The sequence below is a fragment of the Branchiostoma lanceolatum genome, chromosome 14 (genome assembly GCF_035083965.1).
Source record: "Branchiostoma lanceolatum isolate klBraLanc5 chromosome 14, klBraLanc5.hap2, whole genome shotgun sequence".
NCBI classification, from domain to species: Eukaryota; Metazoa; Chordata; class Leptocardii; order Amphioxiformes; family Branchiostomatidae; genus Branchiostoma; species Branchiostoma lanceolatum.
This window is the reverse complement of record NC_089735.1, coordinates 7392063-7412886: the sequence shown is the minus strand read 5'-3', so window position 1 is coordinate 7412886 and position 20824 is coordinate 7392063. Positions and strand designations below refer to the sequence as shown.

General features: G+C 41.7%; 2 protein-coding genes across 5 annotated transcripts; both read left to right on the top strand.

Annotated features, from left to right (window-relative positions):
- The first annotated feature begins 2797 nt into the window (after window positions 1–2797).
- Window positions 2798–7299, top strand: LOC136448100 (O-acyltransferase like protein-like). The gene is made up of 4 exons (XM_066447236.1): window positions 2798–2912; window positions 3385–3583; window positions 4557–4699; window positions 5719–7299. Exons 1-4 carry the CDS (start codon window positions 2886–2888, stop codon window positions 5827–5829), a joined length of 480 nt encoding a protein of 159 aa, XP_066303333.1. The 5' UTR covers window positions 2798–2885; the 3' UTR covers window positions 5830–7299.
- A 1716-nt stretch (window positions 7300–9015) lies between these two features.
- Window positions 9016–18642, top strand: LOC136448449 (WAP four-disulfide core domain protein 2-like). Of its 4 annotated transcripts, none has more exons than XM_066448010.1 (4): window positions 9031–9385; window positions 11260–11421; window positions 11810–11941; window positions 13286–18642. In XM_066448010.1, the coding sequence occupies exon 4, from the start codon at window positions 15793–15795 to the stop codon at window positions 18535–18537; it is 2745 nt and encodes a 914-aa protein (XP_066304107.1). In that variant the 5' UTR covers window positions 9031–9385; window positions 11260–11421; window positions 11810–11941; window positions 13286–15792; the 3' UTR covers window positions 18538–18642. The 4 variants fall into 4 exon arrangements, with proteins under 4 accessions (XP_066304109.1, XP_066304108.1, XP_066304107.1 ...); XM_066448014.1 differs by having other exon boundaries at window positions 9194–9385; window positions 13286–14118; XM_066448011.1 differs by lacking the exon at window positions 11810–11941 and having other exon boundaries at window positions 9023–9385.
- The last annotated feature ends 2182 nt before the right edge of the window (window positions 18643–20824 follow it).

Below are 20824 nucleotides of genomic sequence, written 5' to 3'. Positions count from 1 at the left end.
GCGTTTTCTTTGATACACAACGAGTGAGTCTCACCTGCTGATGTTCCGGTGTCTGTCAAACACATTCCTCATAGCTTCTGACCGACTTATTGCTATAAGTAGCCGAAGTAGGTGGCCCCTTTGCGGTGAGAACGCAATCCTAAACGTGGCTAAGTTTGCATCCCCCCTCGTCCCTGTTCATTACTGCTGTTGACATCCAGACGTCCTCCTTGATCCACCGGATACGTCTGTTGTCCTCTCTGTCTCTGTCTCTCTTAGCCACGTTTGGAATTGTGTGCCCCCCCTTAAAAGCCCAGCCTACTTCGCCTACTTATAGCGGTGAGAAGCACTACTCCAGTCAGAAGCTCTGAGGAAGGTGTTTGGCAGACACCGAAACGTCAGCAGGTGAGACTTACTGGTTGTGTAGCAAAGAAAACTCCAATATCCAATAACTCACCAAGTTTTCAACTCTTCCCCTCCAGTGGACTCCTGATGTCATACCTACTAATCCAGCAGATAGAGAAGAACAAAGAAAGTGGAAAATCAGTTCCATACTGGATGGTATATGTTCTCCGATATTTGAGGTGAGGATATTTTGAAACACATACTAGCAGATCAAAACACGCTATTTAACTACGCTTTGCACGAATTTGTTTGCCAACTTCAGTTTGGTCTATCATATTTCCGCTGTTTCTTTATCAATATCAGTGTATTGTATATCATTAGAAAGCTTGTGTGATTTTTTTTTCTACGTTACCCAACGTACGGCCAAAAAAGTTAATTAAGATAAGATCAAACTTTTATGCTAAGTTTAGAAAGGCAACACTTGCATGCAAATACATGTACATGATACAGACTTTGCTGGTGCAGTGTGCTCAGTCACTCTATGGGTCAAGAGGGCAGCTGCTAAGCTACACTACCTAGATCCCCCTAACCTGTAACAATTAAACTAACAAAGAAGGCTGGGGCTGAAGCAACGAATAATAACGTAGGGAAAGCTCACTGGAAGATACACATTATCAAATGGCTTCATTCAAATCTCCAAGCAGATCTATCGCTGGTAAGGCAGTTTCCAAAAGGGCCAGTTAGTACTGATTGGTCCTTTTGAATACTGCCTTGCAACAGATATATCTGCTCTGAGATTAGCTTCATTCTGATATCCTTTTGATCAGGTTAACACCTACATACATGTTCGTCTTGATGCTGTGGGTGTGGGTGCTTCCCTACATGTTCTCTGGTCCATTCTGGCCTCCAGTCCTCCTCTTAGGGGGGATAGATCCAAACTGTGGAGACAAGTGGTGGACAAACTTACTGTATATCAACAACGTGGGCAGCTATGATAAGATGGTAGGTAATACATGTTTGTTATTTTTTTCACCGAGAATGAGATACAAGACAAGACTGGGGAAAATAATGGTCCGTGAACCACGTTAGCCGCATAATCTCGCTTCATTTCATGTGATATTTTAAAGAGATTACATATCCATGTCTATCTCTCTTTCACTTTGAAATTAGTGTATGCAATGGTCCTGGTACTTGGCCAATGACATGCAGTTTTTCGTCATCGGAGTTCCACTCGTCTATATACTATGCAGGTATGTTGCATTTTGTTACCTCATGTTGTCTTTTGATAAACCCATCACGAAATGTTGTCGTCGACAAAGACATAGTCGTAAAACATGGTACACTCTTAAAGTCTAAAACTATTGAAATACAATCCAGTTACTCTCCACCCCTTATCATGACACAACATGCTATTAATCTAGCGTCTGTTGACTGTAAGTACAAATTAAGATCAAGTCTTACATTAATCTGTATCAAAAGCATATTTCTTTATCATAAAAAATGTAGCAGTGAGCTGCGAAACGGCAAAACAATGTCTTACTTTTGACTGAAATTGTTTCAAAATTTGCTAATGATACATCTGCTTCCTCACAGATGGCAGATATTTGGGATTGTTTTGAAGATGGCTCTCCTGTTGGCAAGCTTCATCACCACTGCAGTCATCAGTTGGGACTATGATCTGAAAGCGCAACTTGGGTAAGGATACCATCATCATCCTCAGTCGATGTGCTTTCGCTACGACTGGGTTATACCGCCATTTTTTACGGGGTGACATACCCTTTCGTTGGCTGTCATACAAGACAGGGATGCGCCAGCTTGTTGTCCCGTCCGGGTGAATGATGTTAATCACCGTATAGCCAATGATAGCTGATACGAGACGGACTTTCGCCAGGCCTCCATCCGGGTGATTTGTAGTGAATCACCAACGACAGAAGGATTTGGACCATTGCACACCGGGGCATGCCCCTACTCTTTTTCGAAAGCTGTGGTGGGTTCTTTTACGTGCGCGGGGTGTGGCTCTCCCCAAACACGGGACAGGGACATCCGAGGGACAGCCTAACCCTAGATGAGCTAGGTACTCATTTACACCTGAGTGAAGTGAGGAAAGTCGTGTTAAGTGCCTTTCCCAGGAGCACAACGTCGGCGCAAGTTCGAACATGTCTCTGGGCACAACCCGGGATCGACCCATTGTTTGACAGCCACGCGCTCTACTACGTACGCCACACGACGCCACACCATAAATGTTTCTGAAAGCACAGACCATGTCATTACACACAAACTAACTACTACTGACGTAGTTTATAATTTCGAGTTCTTCAAACCTTTGACTTGACAGGGAAAAAATGTTTCGATATGTGAGTTTCTGTCATTCACTGACTGGCGCAATGTAATGTGAATCTGTTAGCTATTGAAAATATCACCATAAAACGTATTGTTAACATTTATTTTCTATATATTTCTTTTCCAGTGGTGAGCCTGCTCAGTCCGTATACTATATCAAGCCATACTGTCGTATCGGACCGTACCTGGTGGGGGTTGCTGTTGGCTGGCTGCTTACCAAGATGAAAAGGAAACAGACTAAGAGCATGGTGAGTCAAAGACATGTTTGCACCTTCAACAATATTTTAGTGCGTATAAGCCATAACCACGCTGTTTTGCTATCCATATCATACAGAAGTATTCTGGCATTACGAAATCATGGGAGTGAATCATATAACCTTGAAATCAGCGCTTCTTCTTTATCGTCATGTACACACTAGTTTCCTGGATCTATGTGTTCATCATAACGTTGATCAAAATGGTAGTTGCAATACGGCGAACTAATAATGTATATCTGTCCTCACGTGTATGCATTTCGACACTTAATGTGCTATTATTGCTGAGGCTGAAATGATGAACATCTATAATACCTGTTCTTACCTTGAAACGACAGATGCCGATAACAATCTTGAACTTTCAAACTGAGTGTTGTCTATCAGAAAGGAAATCCTAAAGACACCAAATGATGACGTTTGTCCCTGTTACTAAATTGATGTCGAATTTCGCACATTTCTGTACCAGGCCTTGAAGATGCTGGTGCCGGTTGGTTGGCTTGTTGCCGCTGCCACTGCCTTGACTGTGTTGTATGCAACATACGGCAAGTACAACGGGACTACTTTCCAGACGGAATCCGAGAACGTGCTGTACCTGACTGTCCATCGTACCGTGTGGGCCATGGCGATTGGTTGGGTGGTGGTCGCATGTTATCATGGATATGGAGGTAAGTAAACACAGCCAAACCTGTCCTCAGCAACCACTCAAGGGACTAATGAAAATGGTTGCTGAGGACAGGTAGTTGCTCAGGAAAGGGCGAGTTTAACTACTAGTATGTAAAAAAATGAACGGGCCTGTTTTAAGCCCCTTTTTTAGTCAACTTGGAGTTGGATTGTGCAGGGAGAGCCCTAGGCCATTCAAGTAGCATTTTCTAGGAGGAAAACTCCACTTGTGCAGCCCAAAGCTCCTCACACACAGCCCTGAGTCGACTCCGAAAACTTGTGTGTAAATCGGGTCTATGTGGTTACCTGCGCTAGTTGGTTGCCCGGCCAGGTTTGACCGTACTTCGAATACCTGCCTGCGTTATTCATGCGCCAGATGCTATAGTGTTTTGTTGAATAAAAACACAGTGATTTATGGATTATGGGTTTTTCACATCTGAACTCTAATTGTTACTAGTTAACATATTGATCTATTACAATCGAGTGAGTAGTTATGTCAGCTTCTGCCCTTCACTCTTTGTTCAGTAACATTTTCATTGTTAGGATAACTAGACATCATGTTCCTAATAAATTTACCGTTCAATCTCTTAAGGCACCACGTATTGTATTCAGAGAGCCAAGTACAGGATGGATTGGACCACTATTTCTCATTGACCCTTTTTTACTCCGCTTTTTGACAGACAGAACGACGTGGCACTGCAATCAGGTTTTTCATAACTTTAACAGAAGAGGACGACATGGCACCGCAATCACGTTTTTCATAACTTTAACAGTTTAACAATCAATTTGTACAATATACTTTTTTTGGGTGGAGTAAGGAAGGTCGTGTAAAGTGGTTTTACCTTTCACAACGTCGGTGGCGTCAGGGGATTCGAACACGGGACCGCTGGGTTCTGAGCCGAAAATCCTGCCGTTACACCACACGACCCCACGCCACAGGGCCCCATAAACCGCTGTGACGTACTTTGTTGACTACAGGAGTGGTGAACACCATCCTCTCCTGGGACGCCTGGGTGCCCCTGAGCCGACTGACCTACTGTGCCTATCTGATTCATCTTCTGGTGATCCTTGCAGTATACCTTAGTATGGAGGTGAAAATCCACTACTCCGCGTTCACTATGGTACGTTGATGCACAATTCTCTACATGTATACAGTAACGAGTACTTAATAATACGTACATGTAGACTCTGTACAAGGACTGCAGAAGGACAGTTCAAACGCTGGCAGCTGATTGCCATTGTGAACAAAGGACCTCAGTACCTGGCATGCACTAAATAGCAGGAACAGGTCACTGGAAAAAAGGAGAAATTGGCCAAATAGACAGAGGACATGCCAGAGGAATTAGCCAGCGGAGGTTTAGTTTTTGACTTAGGTCGGCTAACTCCTCTTGCGTGTTCTCTGTCTATTCGGCCAATTTCTACTCTTTCCAGCAATCTATGAAGCCTGATAGAGGCTAATACATATACATTTGCGACATGTTCCCTCTTTTTAGTGCATGCCGGGCACTGAGGTTGTTTGTACACGGTGGCAATCAATCACCTGCCAGCGTTTGAGCAGTCCCTCTGCCACCTTCCTCTGACTGACTGGTTCTACTTACCACTGCTGGGTGGTGCTGCATTATTGCCTTCGCCAAGAAGCTTATGTTTTTGGTAGCGGTTGGGTGCGTGTTTGTATGTGGTTTGGCACCAAAACTCAAGAAGAAATGGATGTATTTTCATAAAACTTAGTATGCGATTAGGTCATGTCATGTCAAGGACATGATTAGATTTTGCCCCACCCCCGGCGACTTTCTTTGTTACTGCATCAGAACTTCGGGTGTTGATATCTCGTGCTATATGCAAGCTATGGTCACGATTTTTGGGTGGTAAATGGCTTTTGTGCTCAGGAAGAAGTATTTTTGGGTCCTCTACTTAGTAAATGCCTTTGCTCAATTATACACGAAAGCAAAACATACTGACTCCTCCTGTGAGTTACATGGGGAAATACTAAATTCCTTTAATACATTAATCAATCCTTATATTTTTCCACTAAAACTGGTATATTCAAATCAGGACTTGAACATCACTGAACATGTCCTAATCTAGTCTTAGGATAATGGTTCTCTTGGCTGATTTCAAATGTCCGTTTTACTTTTTTCAGATCTATTTATTCCTGGGACACCTGACTCTATCCTACGGTTTGGCCTTCCTGGTGTCTGTGGCAGTGGAAGCACCTTTGATGGGAGTGGTGAAAATCGTCTTCAAGAAATAAAACAGAAGCTGGGTTGTTTTATGTGTTTTTTGCAATATGGACAAGAATCCTCCATTTTTTTCCGAATGTTTCGACATATACATTCTGGCATTAATGAGTTTCTTTGATAAAGCTACAACCCATGGCACCTAGAATTAAGTTAAATCTATTCTGTCTAGACTAGACATTGACTTAATATTCTAATGTTGAAGAGGAAGCTTGTATTGTAAAATTTTGTTAGTATTTTGTTTATTTATTTGCACAATAGATAACATTGATATACGAAAAAACAGATGGAGGAGGAGAGGATAAACCTATATAGCTTATATTACGCTCTTCTCCTCTGTACTAATCAAAATTGATAATAATCTTTATTGCCAATAGTTGATAAATAATAATAAGTAATTTTATAATAATATAGGTTAAACATTGGAAGTCAGAACGATACAGCAGGATTAATCAAATAATTGGTGATATAATTTAAGGTACGATGAGATGAGATGAGATGAGATGAGATAAGATAAGATTAGATTAGATTAGATTAGATTAGATTAGATTAGATTAGATTAGATTAGAACATATGGGGATATCACAGGGGACTAGGATGGTTCATGATATGGCTTTCCAGCACAATCATATGTATGATTATAGTCTTAATTACCAATATCCATAAATAAAGTGATACAAGAAATACATTGGAAGTGATGAAGATACAATAAGGATAATCAAATAATTAATAATATAATTTAGATAAGATAAGAACTGAACATATGGGGGTATTAGAGGGAACTAGGATGGTTCATGTCTGATGAGATGGCTTTTTAGGTCACTTTTAAACATTATTATCGCTTTAATTACCAATAGTCCATAAATGATAATATGGCAAGACAAGCAATGCATAGAATATGATAACGATAATAAGGTTAATCAAATAACTAATGATATAATTCAAGATAAGAACTGAACATATGAGGATATCACAGGGAACTAGGATGGCTTATCAGATGGCTTTTCAGGTCACTTTTAAACATGAAATATTAGTCTTAATTACCTTAATTACTTGACAATTAAATAATACAAGTAACGCATAGAAAGTGATGAAGATATAATTAGAATAATCAAAAATTGCTTACATATGAATTAAGATTAGATAAGAACTCAACTTATGCGGCAATGACAGGAGGCTATAGGATGTCTTATGAGATTGATTTGTAACATCAGAAAATAAGTTGTTCGTAAATTTGAAGACTGTTCCATATCGTGACATATCCGTATTTTACCGAGGACTTTGCTGATCATGTGCGGAAGAGAGGAATATGAAGATGATTTCTATAATAGCTGTGTTCAAATGAATAAGGGTTAAGAAATATCAAATACATATATATTGGGATAATTGTTTGTGAGGAAATAAAATGTGAAGATACTGAAATTTATTGATCCTTGTATTTATTGATAATTAATTTTCTTCAAGCCATGTAGCTACTTAAGACATTTTTTTATCTGCCAGTTGTATCAGAGAATCAAAGACTTGGGAAAAAGGGATGTGTTGGTGTCATCGGCAAACAGTGTAGAATAAAGTATATATATTGAGGAGGCTTTTACTACACTTTTTAAATCATTGATGTAAATCAAGAATAGTAGAGAACCTAAAGTTGATACATGTGGTACTCCACAGTGAATTTCCTTGCACTAGATAGACATGGTTCCATTCAGAGTCACATATTTTTTCTATCATTCACGTAATTTCGAAACAGATTTAATGCAATGCCATCAATACCGTAAGCAGCAAATTACCCAAGGAATTCAGCTAAGTTAAACGTAAACTTCCAGACCCTCACAAGTCTGCAATTTACAGCCGTGACATTCACATTGTAGGCAGCCTGGCCAATACAGTTACGAACACAAGTTACTCTTCAATACACCTTTGAGATATAGAGACAACAAATAAGGAATATTGAAGTATGTTATTTTTACTTCGACTTTTGACAGACAAGGACGACGTGGCACCGCACAAAAGGTTTCATAACTTATATTAACGGTACACGTACAGAAAACAATATACCCATTTTTACACCTGGGTGGAGCGAGGGAAGTCGTGAAAAGTGCCTTTCCCAAGGGCACAACATCAGTGGCGTCAGTTGCATGGTTGCGCATAAATAAGCCAGCTTTTCATAATCCAGATTATGAATAAAAGAACTGACTCGTCTTGCACTGTCTGGTAGTGTAAGACATTGGGTCGGTAACATGTAGAGCTACACAGAGCTCATGTCTATTCAAAGTAATTCTTAGACTACCAAAGTATTTCGTAGACTACCAAAGTAGACACCACAATTACAATTTAACAAATTCTATCTAATACTTTAATCTAAACAAACAGAATAAACGTCTCTGTAAATTTCATCTGTCATCTTGTTTGTCCATCTGATATCAGAGGATGATAGATTCTATGTACCGTTTTAGTTGCTTTAACCTAAGCACATCCTTAGCTTTTAGGGTCAGGGATCATGGTGGCATCCAATACCAGTCTCATCCATGGTTCCTGTTTTAAGCCCGAAACTAGTTGGCGACTGTCATTTGCAACTAGTCGCCAACTAGTTGTATCCCAATAAGAGGGGGGCTTTAGAGTCTTTCCATCCAGTCTTGCCCCCCTCCCCTTCCTGCATGGCATCACATGACTCGTTCTGTTAGCCATGACCCCTTAATTACACAGTCGTCCTCATGTATTCAAAGAAGACAAGGAAGGCCAATGGCCTCTCTTCTCCCCATTCATGAAGTCTGACTCACCAAAAATAAGTGGTATATTACAAAAGGTTACATTCTTTCAAACACATATGACTTCAAATGACATTTGCTTACTTTGTCCTCGAATAAGCCTGACTTCAAATAAGCTTTGAAAAGACGCGGTGAAAAAATTACAAGGCAATTTTTCTTGGTAAAAGTTATGTATTGCATCGGTGACGTGACTTTATGAGAATATCATATTGTATCTATTTAAGTTAAGTCTTCGAAGTTTGTAAGTTTTTTTTTTAATCTGACGGAAGCTATCCAAATGATATTCTAAATGTACTTTTGCAATATTATTAATGTGTTTTCTGTTGTGAGACAATGTTAGCTGATTGCGCAATGATCTATGGGTTCATAGAACAGAAGACCGGTCTAACGTGTCACAGGATTCGTACACCCCTCGAGGTCGGAACAAACCATTATGACCACGTGCCTTCAACAAGCTGCGTCTACGGAAACAGTAAGTTAACGCCATTCTTTCCCCCTAAAAAGAATAACTAGATCACCCTTCACACGCAGCGAAAGATAAAGCACAAAACCTCATGAAACTGACTTATATAGACCCGAACAAAGTGGACTCTTCCACTGGTGTGACGCAACCTGTCGTCTCACATTTTCATTGTGAGGCAGTGTCAGCATTTGCCAGTCACCGCCTGTCACCGCCCGACGTCCGAACAGATTACAAAAATGAAGGCTCTCCTGTTTACAGCTGTGACCGTGTGTCTGCTCGGGGTGGCTGTGTGCTGTGGCCCACCCTTTGGGCCACCACCACCGGCAACAACATCACCTCCAGGTAAACTCAACAACGCTGTGTTGTACTTTAAAAGTTGACGAAAGTAACAAGTAGTAGTTTTAGTTGTATTGCTCTACAACGATATAAAGATAGTGTCCTGTCAAAACTGTTATACACAAACAATGTCTCGCGAGGCGCCCGTTCACACTTGTCGTACGATAGCATATTTAGGGAATTTTAGAAGTCTTACGAGTGTGTCGTACAAAATTCGGCAGTCTAATGGTATTGAATGATAAATCCTTTTCGACGGCCTGTTCTGTCAGACCCTCGCTTCTGAGTTCCTTGGTCACACTAAGCCGACCAAGACCTGCCGACCACTCACAACATTCCCAAGTTTTTGCTTACTCGGATGACTGTACGTGGTTGGTAACACGTACGTCGAATTTGGAGTTAATGCATTGTTAGAGTTTTGGGAAAGAATTCTCGTCCCTGCTAGCTATTTGTAGACATAACATTCTGTTGTATGTTTGAATTGAGTCATGCTGTGCGTCATCTTTCGCACAGTTACTGTGGCTTAGTCTGTGGCTTAGTCTGTGCAACGCTAACTCCACCGTCGGAGGCTGCGAATGGCCCCTTCCCTCGGATGTTGACCATGGGCGGGCCGCTATAAGTGCGAATTAATCAGGCTACTAGTATCTACCTGGGACAACAAAGATTTAGAACGCAAGCTACCAATGCACATATAAGATTGCTAGTTACTTACCAGACTGGTTTACATGGTGTAGGATTGCACCAGAAGCTCTCACAGTCACTATTCTAGCATGGAAACGGCGTTGTAAGTCTAGTTAGACTGCCCAATTGATTATCATGTGTTAGAGTTGAGCCATTGTCGTCAGTTTGTTCTCATTCAAGCATGTCTCATTCAATTAGGAGAGTACGAAAAATCTACAATGATACTGGGCAGCTTGGTCCTCTATAGTGCGGGTTTCTTGCCCCACCCATAAAGTCAATTCACCGTTCAGCCAGCAAGCATGTCTTGTCGGTCGTTGACCTCCTGCTATTCATAACATAACAGTGCCTGACCCACCTTCAGGCTGCCTATTACACACCCATCCCACCAGGGCGGCGACCTCACTGCGATCGCCCTGCGACGTAAAATTTGACGCACTGCTCAACGAATTTCATTGTCAAAAAAACGAATCTTTTTACGCTATGTGTGTTTTGTCGTCTTACTTGTACATCTTGAAGGATATTCCAATAATGAAGTCAAGGGTTGCACAAATTTAAAGTATTACGCAGCTTGAGCGCAACGTGATCGCCGTCAAGTTGAATGGGGGCCTGGCGTATGTCAAAAGGCGTAACTTACATTGTGAGTCATCTTCAAAAGTAATTACTGCTATAGCTATTCACAGGAACATCCTGTCGATTGTCAAAAAAATCAAATCTTATGGACAGAAACATCCTGTGAATAACTCCGGCCTTGCTGTATATGGTGAGTCATCATCTAGTCACATATATTTATCGAAAAGATGAGGGGTCCTTCCCGGTGTGAGTCGATCAATCTGTCCGGATATGCAGCTTGTAGTCTTCAGTACAAACCTGGTGTGTTACTCCATGGTTTACCGCGTATGCAATACAAACAAACACCCGATACACATTTGGAAAATTTTCTAGACGTACGTCGCCTTTTTTCCTGGGTGAGAATCGACCCGCGCGTCGAACAACAGGATTTTTTTAGTCCTACGTTACATCCAGGGTGAACGTACGCTGACGGGCCATAAAGGAGCCTGTCATACGACGCGCGGAGCCGATTTTCACCCAGGAAAAAGGGGACGGACGTCAAACGGACGTACGTCGTTGTTGTACGTCCAGAAAATGTTCCCAGTGTGTATCGGGTATGATGTAGCACGATACGTTTTGCTTTTGCCATGCAGCAACCCCGTGCCCTCCTGGAGTGTCCCAAGTCAACTGTTTCACAGACCCGTGTGCTTCTGCCACATGTGACGCACATCCGGGTGCAACCTGTGAGGCTAACTACTGTGGAGGCTGCAACGCAATCTTCTACGACAGCAATGACAACGAAGTTAGCTGCGATGGTACGAGCACATTTGTTTAACTCAGGGTCTGTAATACGCAATCCCTGGCTTTAAGCATTTAGCTAATAACCGTAACATTGCACAGTAAAACTTGGCTATATTCAGCAATAACAATGACATAAATCAACCCAAAATACATCAAGTCATTCGCTGCTAATCTCATACAACTTACAATCACAAAGTAATCGACATTATTTGATTAGTGCTATTCTAAAAAAAAAGTAATGTTCAGTATCATATGTATCTAGTACTGTGTTTGTGTTTCGGACGATAGTTGACTGACAAGATTTTAGTATCCCTTTACGCCTTTATTGTGAACATCAGAGAAAGCTTTAATTGTAAGATTTCAACCATTCAAATCGTCGGAGTTTTTTTTTTCAACTCACAGACCCCTACTGCCCGTCGGGGGGTCAGTACATACCTAACATCTTCTGTGGGCGGGGTCTTGGTCGCGAGGACTGCCCTTCAACTCACTCTTGCCAAACTCACCCGGCGGACCGCTGGGCTGTATGCTGTCCGGGTAAGATCTTTGCACTTGAGGCCATGTTGATTTGATTATATTGATGACATCCGCGCGAGAAATCAATTTTCGTCCGTTTCCAAGAAAAACGTTTTCGGCCATACTGTAAATCGTAAAAAGCAGCTGCAAAATGAAAAAATGCATGCTGTTAGTTGCAAAGGCTTTTTTTTTAAACGGATACTAATGTCCTAGAATGCAGGGTCCATTCCAAAGTCGAAGAAGAAGTTTTGAAAGAACAAAAATGAAGAACGTATATCTCAGTATACCATACTCTCTGTGTTTAGTTTTGTTCATCCTTCCTGACCCCGTAGATTTCATAATGAAGGCATTTTTTGTCAGGCTTTTTTTCCATTCGTACGCTCGCATCAGTTTTGGACTTCCTCAGGATGCCATCCATTTGTCATTAAATCAATATGGCCTTAGTGGGAATACCAAGCGGCTCTAATTATAAGATGTAAACAATATTGTACTGTAGCTGGTGTTGTAGGCTGGGTGCCTTTTCCTCCAAAGGATCAGTTTTTATCTTGACATACAAGTACATTTTCTAAAGAGTTGACAGCTATTCTGGACTTTTCGTCAGTGTGCGGTTATATGTAGACCTCTATTCCATGCAAACATATCGCTACAGGCATTATTTTTTCCGTTGAGGAAACACTATATCCACACAAAACTATAGAGTTCTTTTGGTTCTTCTTTTCCCTCTTCTTTTCTATTCCTCTTTTCAACATATCCCACTGTCCAGCTTTTAGTTGAAGCAGTTATTGCATCAGCCCCCCTTTATCAATTTTGACGCCGAGCTTCTGGGTCTTTTAAGGACAAAGCACACCTTTGATGATATAAAACATATAATGGTAGCTAACTGTGTATAGTATACCTTAGCACGTCGATGAAAATTAGACATTCGGGTCATAAGATACACCAAATTACAGTTACTCAAGTAACTGGATAAAATTTTGAAACCGTCAGACGTTTCAGACAGCTGTCTTTCGTCAGTGACTAAAGGGAAGAACTGGAGAACCAGGTTTTATACTATAACGTTGAATTGATATGTTAACGATGTGAAAACAATTTTAGATGGTTCAGTAGAAGACATGCGGATGCTGTCTGTATGTGTATCTATATAGCCGGTATAACTGCCCTTCTGCGTAACACACCAGCTTCGCAAGCACGCGGCGCGACCACAGCTGATTATATTGCACTGAACGACCAAGATCTGAAACGTCTGTCGTTTGGTGTAATTAACCAAGACTTCTGAAACGTCTGAATTTTTCAAAATTTTATCCAATCATTTGGAGTGTACCTTAATGTATGTGTTTTTGACCGTGATTTATAATTGTGTGTTAGCCACAGTTGGTGAATGCCCGGACACCACTGGAATGGTCGGTACCTGCGTTGAGGAGTGCAGCAGTGACTCTGAGTGTGTTGCGGGAGAGAAGTGCTGCTCCAACGGATGTGGACATGTCTGTATGGACGTTACCAGGCGCTAGATTACAACAGACTGTATCTCAGTCATTTTAATTGGTATATTAACGCTAAATAGCCACTAGACATTGGAATGGCACTAGCAGCTATAGTTAATCATTCACGACAATGAAACCTTTGACTACGTAGTGCAAAAATACATATAGATATGAGAGATACATGTATAATCCAAAGTAGCCACCTAAGGTTCAGTCCGGTAACAGGACCAATTCAGCAGTAAAGAGCATATGTACACATATATAGCACGCTCTGTTTCAACGTTAATGCTCTTTGTAAACAATACACAACATAAGTTTTGACTAAAAGTAGCGAGAAAAAACCGGTAAGTAATTTTCACTGGTGATGCTTTATTGTTATATATGATCAGGTGTTCCTCGTCATCTATATCGAAAGCTATTACTGGATTACAAATAGTATGTAATCATCAAACCTCTGCATGGTGCATTAAACTAAAGATTGCATTTTCAGACTTGTTCTAGAAACTAAGTTGTCTTATGTTTATCTCTAATTTCGAATGCTCACATTCTAATTCTAAACTTGCTAAGTCTGATTTATATTTTTAAAACAGTGGAATATATAGGGCACCCAGCATATTTATTAAACTAGTATTCAAATACATCTAAATGTATGTGAAGGAACTGTGTAAACAGTATTCTATAATATAAGATATGTCACTAAATGAGCTATAAAACCGTAGTTTTGTAGGCAATCTCCATTTTTGTAGTTCCTCGAAATAGAAGGTTATATGCTGTATATCTTATTCAGATTGACTAAGCTTATTTGTTTGTAGTAGCTACGTGTGTCCGTATACTATAGGATTTTAGCTATAATAAGAACATAGGCCTGACCCCTGAACTGTATCTTAGGTACTCCATCCATAGACAAAAAGATTATTAGTTGTAGTTTAGTTGTTTGTACAGCTAAACAATGCATGCTGCACATTTCCAGTGCAGTGTAATTACTGATGGGAATCGTCTGTGCCAGTCATACCAAACATATTGTATCTGCGTCAACATTTCTTTTGAGCACCACAGAAACGCCCCCTGCTGTAGACTCACTTGGAAAAAGAATGTACATTTTATTACAAAATAGCACTGCATACTGAATCAAACTGTCGCACCAATCGTTAATGCATTTAGTTTCAGACAACATGCATTAATCTGGAAGATAAATGTATATCCATACATAAATTATATGTGGGATATTAAGCGCCTCGATCGGTCTTCAATGTTGTTCTGCTAGCATTGTTCATATACAGTTAATCACTCGAGCTCATTTCACGCAGTATCCACCATAATTTTATCAAACACATGTTTCATTACCACAAAGTATTGAGCTTACTGTTAATACAGCTACTTTCTAGGGATATTGGAGTTTTCTTTTTTCACAACCAGTAAATTCTCACCTGCTGACATTTCAGTGTCTGTCAGACACCTTGTTCAGAACTTCTGACTAGAGTGCTGCTTCTCATCTCTGTAGGTAGCCGATGTAGGATTTACTGGCTGTGAAGGAAACTCCAATATACTATGTTTTACCAATCTGATGAAATTATTTTCGGCACTATTTTCTTGAATTTTCTTCCTGAACATTATTCAAAGCAGATGCATTATATAGCATAAGCTTATTTCATACTTTTAAAGACTTTTAGACATGAATGAATGTATTATTCTGTATATAAAACAATCGATACATTTCTTATGTTATTGTGTTTTTAACATTAACACGTGGGAGAGAATTGAGAACGCAATCATTTTTTTTCTTCTTTCTTTGTTAGATCAAAAGGTAAGAAGAGCGCAAAATATTCAGTTTATTAAGCCGCTGGTGCCTTCGTCCGCTTCGAGTAAAAGAAAAACATTACATATGACTGGTGTATTCGTCATCTCTTTTGCTCGTATCAGTAATCGCATCTATAAAAAACAAAATGGTATTTAGGTCATTACGTCAGATGATAATGAATAGTGATATACTCCTACAACGTTTAAACGGGTACTGCCATTTCAAGAAGATCTTTGCCTACAGTAGGACCACCAAAAAAGTGCTGGAAGACTGTGAAGGAAAGTTGAAGGGCTAGGCCGAACGGCCGGGCACTCTCTATCAGAGTCACTGGTTTCGTTCACTCTGATGTAGATTACATCACTATAGAACGGGTACAGCCTTCATCGACATATGCTTACTTGCTTTCTTATGTCGAGACCTTCCAGTCACGAGTCGAGATGGCAGCCCAAGTGTGGAGAAATGTCGACATGTGCAAAGGAGAAAAGGCAAGACTATCTATTCCTCATTGCCTCTTGTAGCATTTCTTTACTACGAAGCTCTAGGTGAGTTTTTAAGATGCAGCTAACGACTGAAACTGACACAGATCGGAAATTATGACTGCGAGACGTGCAAGTTTGTTTGCTTTAGTGTTATTCGTGGCAATATTGAAGGGATCCAGTTGCACAGCTGTTCAGTCGAACCTAAATTGTTGCCAGCGTGACTTGAGTCTTCATGTATCATCCCTGACGTGTTGGACAACCTGTCATTTCCGGAACATCCCCGCGTCATTGCCGCCGAATCTGAAACAATTGTGGATTCAGCAACAGAATTTCACGCGCCTTGAGACAGGGGACGTTCCCCGTCATGACATTTTGAAGAGTCTGTCTATCGTGGACTGTAATGTTGTGACGCTACAACCAGGGACATTTGAAAACTTGCCGTCTCTAACAACACTAGTTCTTCGTCGGAACAAGATTAAGCGACTGGAGGCAGGTACTTTTAAAGGACTGGTCCAGCTGTATACTTTGAGCTTGGAGGATAACAAGATATATCACATCAGTAGAAAAGCTTTCGCCGGACTAGACAGATTAGGCACACTGAGTCTACGCACGAACTGTCTTTCTAGCATTCCCGAAGGGATTCCGTCAAAAGTTAAGGGTGATCTTGTGCTGAGTAGTAACCCCATCACATCGATCGCGGATATTGATGAACTGCGCCGCTTCTCGAGTCTACATTTACTTAATACTCAGCTGCAGTGCGATTGTAAGTTAAGAGGAATCAAGAAATGGCTTCTCGAAAATCAACCTTCAAGGTGGCACATCTGGTGCATGGTCGGTGCAACTAGAAAGGGAATCGATATCAGGAAGGTCGGTTGGGAGGATCTCAGGTGCACCTCACCTGACGTGACTGTTACCTTAGACAATGGGACCGTTACAGGTAACGTTTCCTTCACCTGTCGGACAGTCTGTCAGGAAGGCCTATTGTTCTTGTGGATTGCACCAAACGGAGACTACAAACAACCAAGCTACGAGTACTCTATGAACTACACGCACGTGAGCAAAACGCTCTGCAGAGGCTCACCCATCACTAGCTCGGACACTAGGAGAATGTGCTACTCAGTGTTGAACATCCCTGGGATTGGTAGAGAAGTAAATGGCACGTACACGTGTCAGGTGACAGCTGATCATACAGATAATGCAAGCGCATCCGCCGTGCTCACCGTCAGTAGTGGCACTGAGAAAAGTACCAGAGGGTACAGCTCAGTGTTTCCGACGACAATCATGGCCGTCACACCCCCATCAGTAGATAAAGGTGTCGGAGAGGCTACCACAAATCGCCCGGGGTTTGGACTGTCAACCGATCAACTCATCTTTGCAGGTCTGGGTTCTTTCTGCGGATGCACTATTGTTTTCGCAGTCATAGCTGCTTGTGTGAGCAAGTGTAAAGAAGCTCGTCAGATGGACAGTTCCAACGCACAAAGGAATGCTGTAGACGAACAACACGGCACCGATGACGGGTCCTCTGACACGGATGGCCCCAGAGGTGGCCACTACGAGAACGACGACCAGATTTCAGGCACGAACGAAGGCAGAAACGGACAATACGAGAACGACGACCCGTTTTCAGGTACGAACGGGACCAAAGACGGACAATACGAGAACGAGGACCAGTTTTCAAACACTGAGGGAGCCACAGGCGGCCAATATGAGAACGACGACCAGATTTCAGGTACGAAAGGAGAGAGAAACGGACAATACGAGAACGACGACCAGTTTTCAGGTACGAACGGGGCCAAAGACGGACAATGCGAGAACGAGGACCAGTTTTCAAACACTGAGGGAGCCACAGGCGGCCAATATGAGAACGACGACCAGATTTCAGGTACGAAAGGAGACAGAAACGGACAATACGAGAACGAGGACCAGTTTTCAGACACTGAAGGAGCAGTTGGGGGCCACTATGAGAACGAGGACCAGTTCTCCGATGATGATGTGACTAAACACTCACATAAGACAGCCCTAGGCAAACCGACCAGTGGGGGAAAAGGGAATACATCCTCCACTGGTAGAGACAAAAGGAACAGGTGTAGTCACAACAAAAGGGGCGTGGTTAAAACAAGAGCAATGCCAAACAACAAAACGAACATGACAATTTCACGCATTGTTGCTTTTCATGCCAAGGCACATGTAACTGGACACTACGACAACGAAAGGATAGACGTGGGACGAAACCTCAGCGACAGGAAGGCTACGGCAACCTCGGCCAGCGGTGGGGCATCTCATGACAAAAAGCAGACAGCCGGCCACTATGACAACGACAAGAACGCCAAGGGTTTGACTTTAAACAATTCCATAAAAACCGATAATGACAGCGACTCATATCACGACTACATGTCGTTACCTGAGAACACAGCATCAGGACGGGAGACTGGACGGCAAGAAGAGGATGAGCCATGTGAGAGTCTTGCTAGTGCCGCTGAGAGCGACTCAGATCACGACTACATGTCGGTACCTGAGAACAAAGCGGCATCACGGGAGACTGGACGTGGAGAAGGGGAGGAGCAATGTGAGAGTCTTTCAGAGGACAACAATCCTGTCCCCGCGTCTGCTAGTGCCGCTGAGGTTTCAGAACATGGGTATGTGAAGCTTCCTCTGACGGAAAATACCGACGACAACCTCGACAACACCTGTATGAAGCTCTCTGGTACTGAAAAAGTCGACGACAACTCTAACCACACCTATGTGAAGCTTCCCGGGACTGAAAATGTTGAAGATAACTCTAACCACACTTGTGTGACGAAAAGTGTCGAAGATAACTCTGACCACACCTGTGTGACGGAAAATGTCGAAGATGACTAGACTCTGACCACACATGTGTGTCTCTCCCTGGGACGGAAAATGTCGAAGATAACTCTGACCACACATGTGTGTCTCTCCCTGGGACGGAAAATGTCGAAGATAACTCTGACCACACATGTGTGTCTCTCCCTGGGACGGAAAATGTCGAAGATAACTCTGACCACACATGTGTGTCTCTCCCTGGGACGGAAAATGTCGAAGATAACTCTGACCACACATGTGTGTCTCTCCCTGGGACGGAAAATGTCGAAGATAACTCTGACCACACCCATGTGACGCTCCCTGGTACAGGAAATGTTGGTGATAGCTATGATCATACCTTTAAGACTTTTATTAGTAGTTCAGAGGCAGAATAGTTGTTCATATACAAGGATAGATTTAGAAGCAACGTTTTGTTTTGCTGAATATCTTATTCAGATGAACTGAATTCATTTGTTTGTAGCAGCTACGGATGTCTGTATATACCTGAGCCAAGAACTGTATCTTAGGCACTCCATCTATTTTTACAGAAAGGTGATTGCCAGATTGGTTGTATTGCGACGGCAAAACAAAGCATGCTACTATTTTTCAAACAGAGCAGTTTGACAAATGATACGAACCCTCTGGCCAGTCATGCCATAAATGTTGTATCTACGTCAACACTTCTTTGAGCACCACAATAATGCGCCGTGCCGCGAAGACTAATTTGTATCAAGAATGTACATATTATTAGAAAATAGTACTGCTTACATGATCAAACTGTTGCGAAAACGTGGCATATGCATTTAGTTTCAGACAACATGCTATGATCTGGATGACTCATGTTTATTTGCGCGCAAATGATATTTTGAGAGCTTTTTCTATAAGACATATGGTAGATTTACCATCATTGTTTACATACATTTGATCACTCCTTTTTATGCAGTATTGACTATTTTAGAAAAAGGTCTATGATTAAAATAAACATTGAGCTTTCTGTTGATGCAACGTGTAACGTTATCAATTGTAAATAAATCATGTTTGCCCACGATTTTCTTGTCTGTTGTTGACGTCACTAGATATAGATAAGAACGAGGTACGATCAAAAACAGGTATGTTTGTGGGTGGATAGTATTTAGCACCGAAAACAGGTATGTTTGCGAGTGGACAGTGTTCAGCACTAAGGACAGGTCTATTTGTGTGTGGATAGTGTTCAGCACCAAGGACATGTCTATTTGTGTGTGTGTAAATAGTGTTCAGCATCATGGACAGATCTATTTTTGAGTGGATAGTGTTCGGCAGCAAGGACAGATCTATTTTTGAGTGGATTGTGTTCGGCAGCAAGGACAGGTCTATTTTTGAGTGGATAGTGTTCGGCAGCAAGGACAGGTTTGCTTTTGTGAGGATAATGTTCAGCATCAAAAACAGTTATGTTTGTGAGTGGACAGTCTTAAGCATCAAGGACAGGTATGCTTGTGAGTGAATAGTGTTCCGCATCAAGGACAGGTCTATTTGTGTGTGGATAGTGTTCAGCATCAAAACAGGTATGTTTGTGAGTAGATAATATTCAGCATCAAGGACAGGTGTGTTTTCTGAGTGAATAGTGTTCAGCACCAAGGACAGGTATGCTTGTGTGAGGGTCGTGTTCAGCACCAAGGACAGGTGTATTTTCTGAGTGGATAGTGTTCAGCACCAAGGATATGTCTGTTTGTGTGCAGATAGTGTTCAGCACCAAGGACAGAAGCACAGTCCCAGAGCGTAAAGTACATAAGCGAGACTCCGGGTGATCAGATTGGCTGGTGAATTGTGTTTGTCAATAATCATTGGTAACCTCAACTGCCAACAATTAATTTAACCTTTAACATGCATGGTACCTGGTACGTAGCTAAGTTGCAATGTACTATCAGGCCTGTATAGGAGGTGTTGTTTCGTAGTTACAATAGAATTCATGACGGTTTCTGTTGCATATTGTTGATGTTTCAGCATTGATGCTGAACACTGTCTACTCATCAACATATCCCTCCTTGATTCTGAATAACATCAACTCACAAACATACTTGTCCTTGGTAGAAAAAATTCTTACCACGGCTTGGAACGTATGCTGTCCTTTGCGCAGTACTCATGGGTTAACATCTGTAATAGTTCTTTGACGTGTCGTTACGTTGTTTCTTTATGATTCCAAAATTATTTCTAAAGAACAAGTCTAACCAGGAATTATAGGGACCCGTGTGGCGCGCGCTGGTCTGGCACCAGAAAACATCATGATCTTCTACAACAAGCCGGACCCTTACATCTACTTGGAGATCACAGAAGACAACACACCACAACA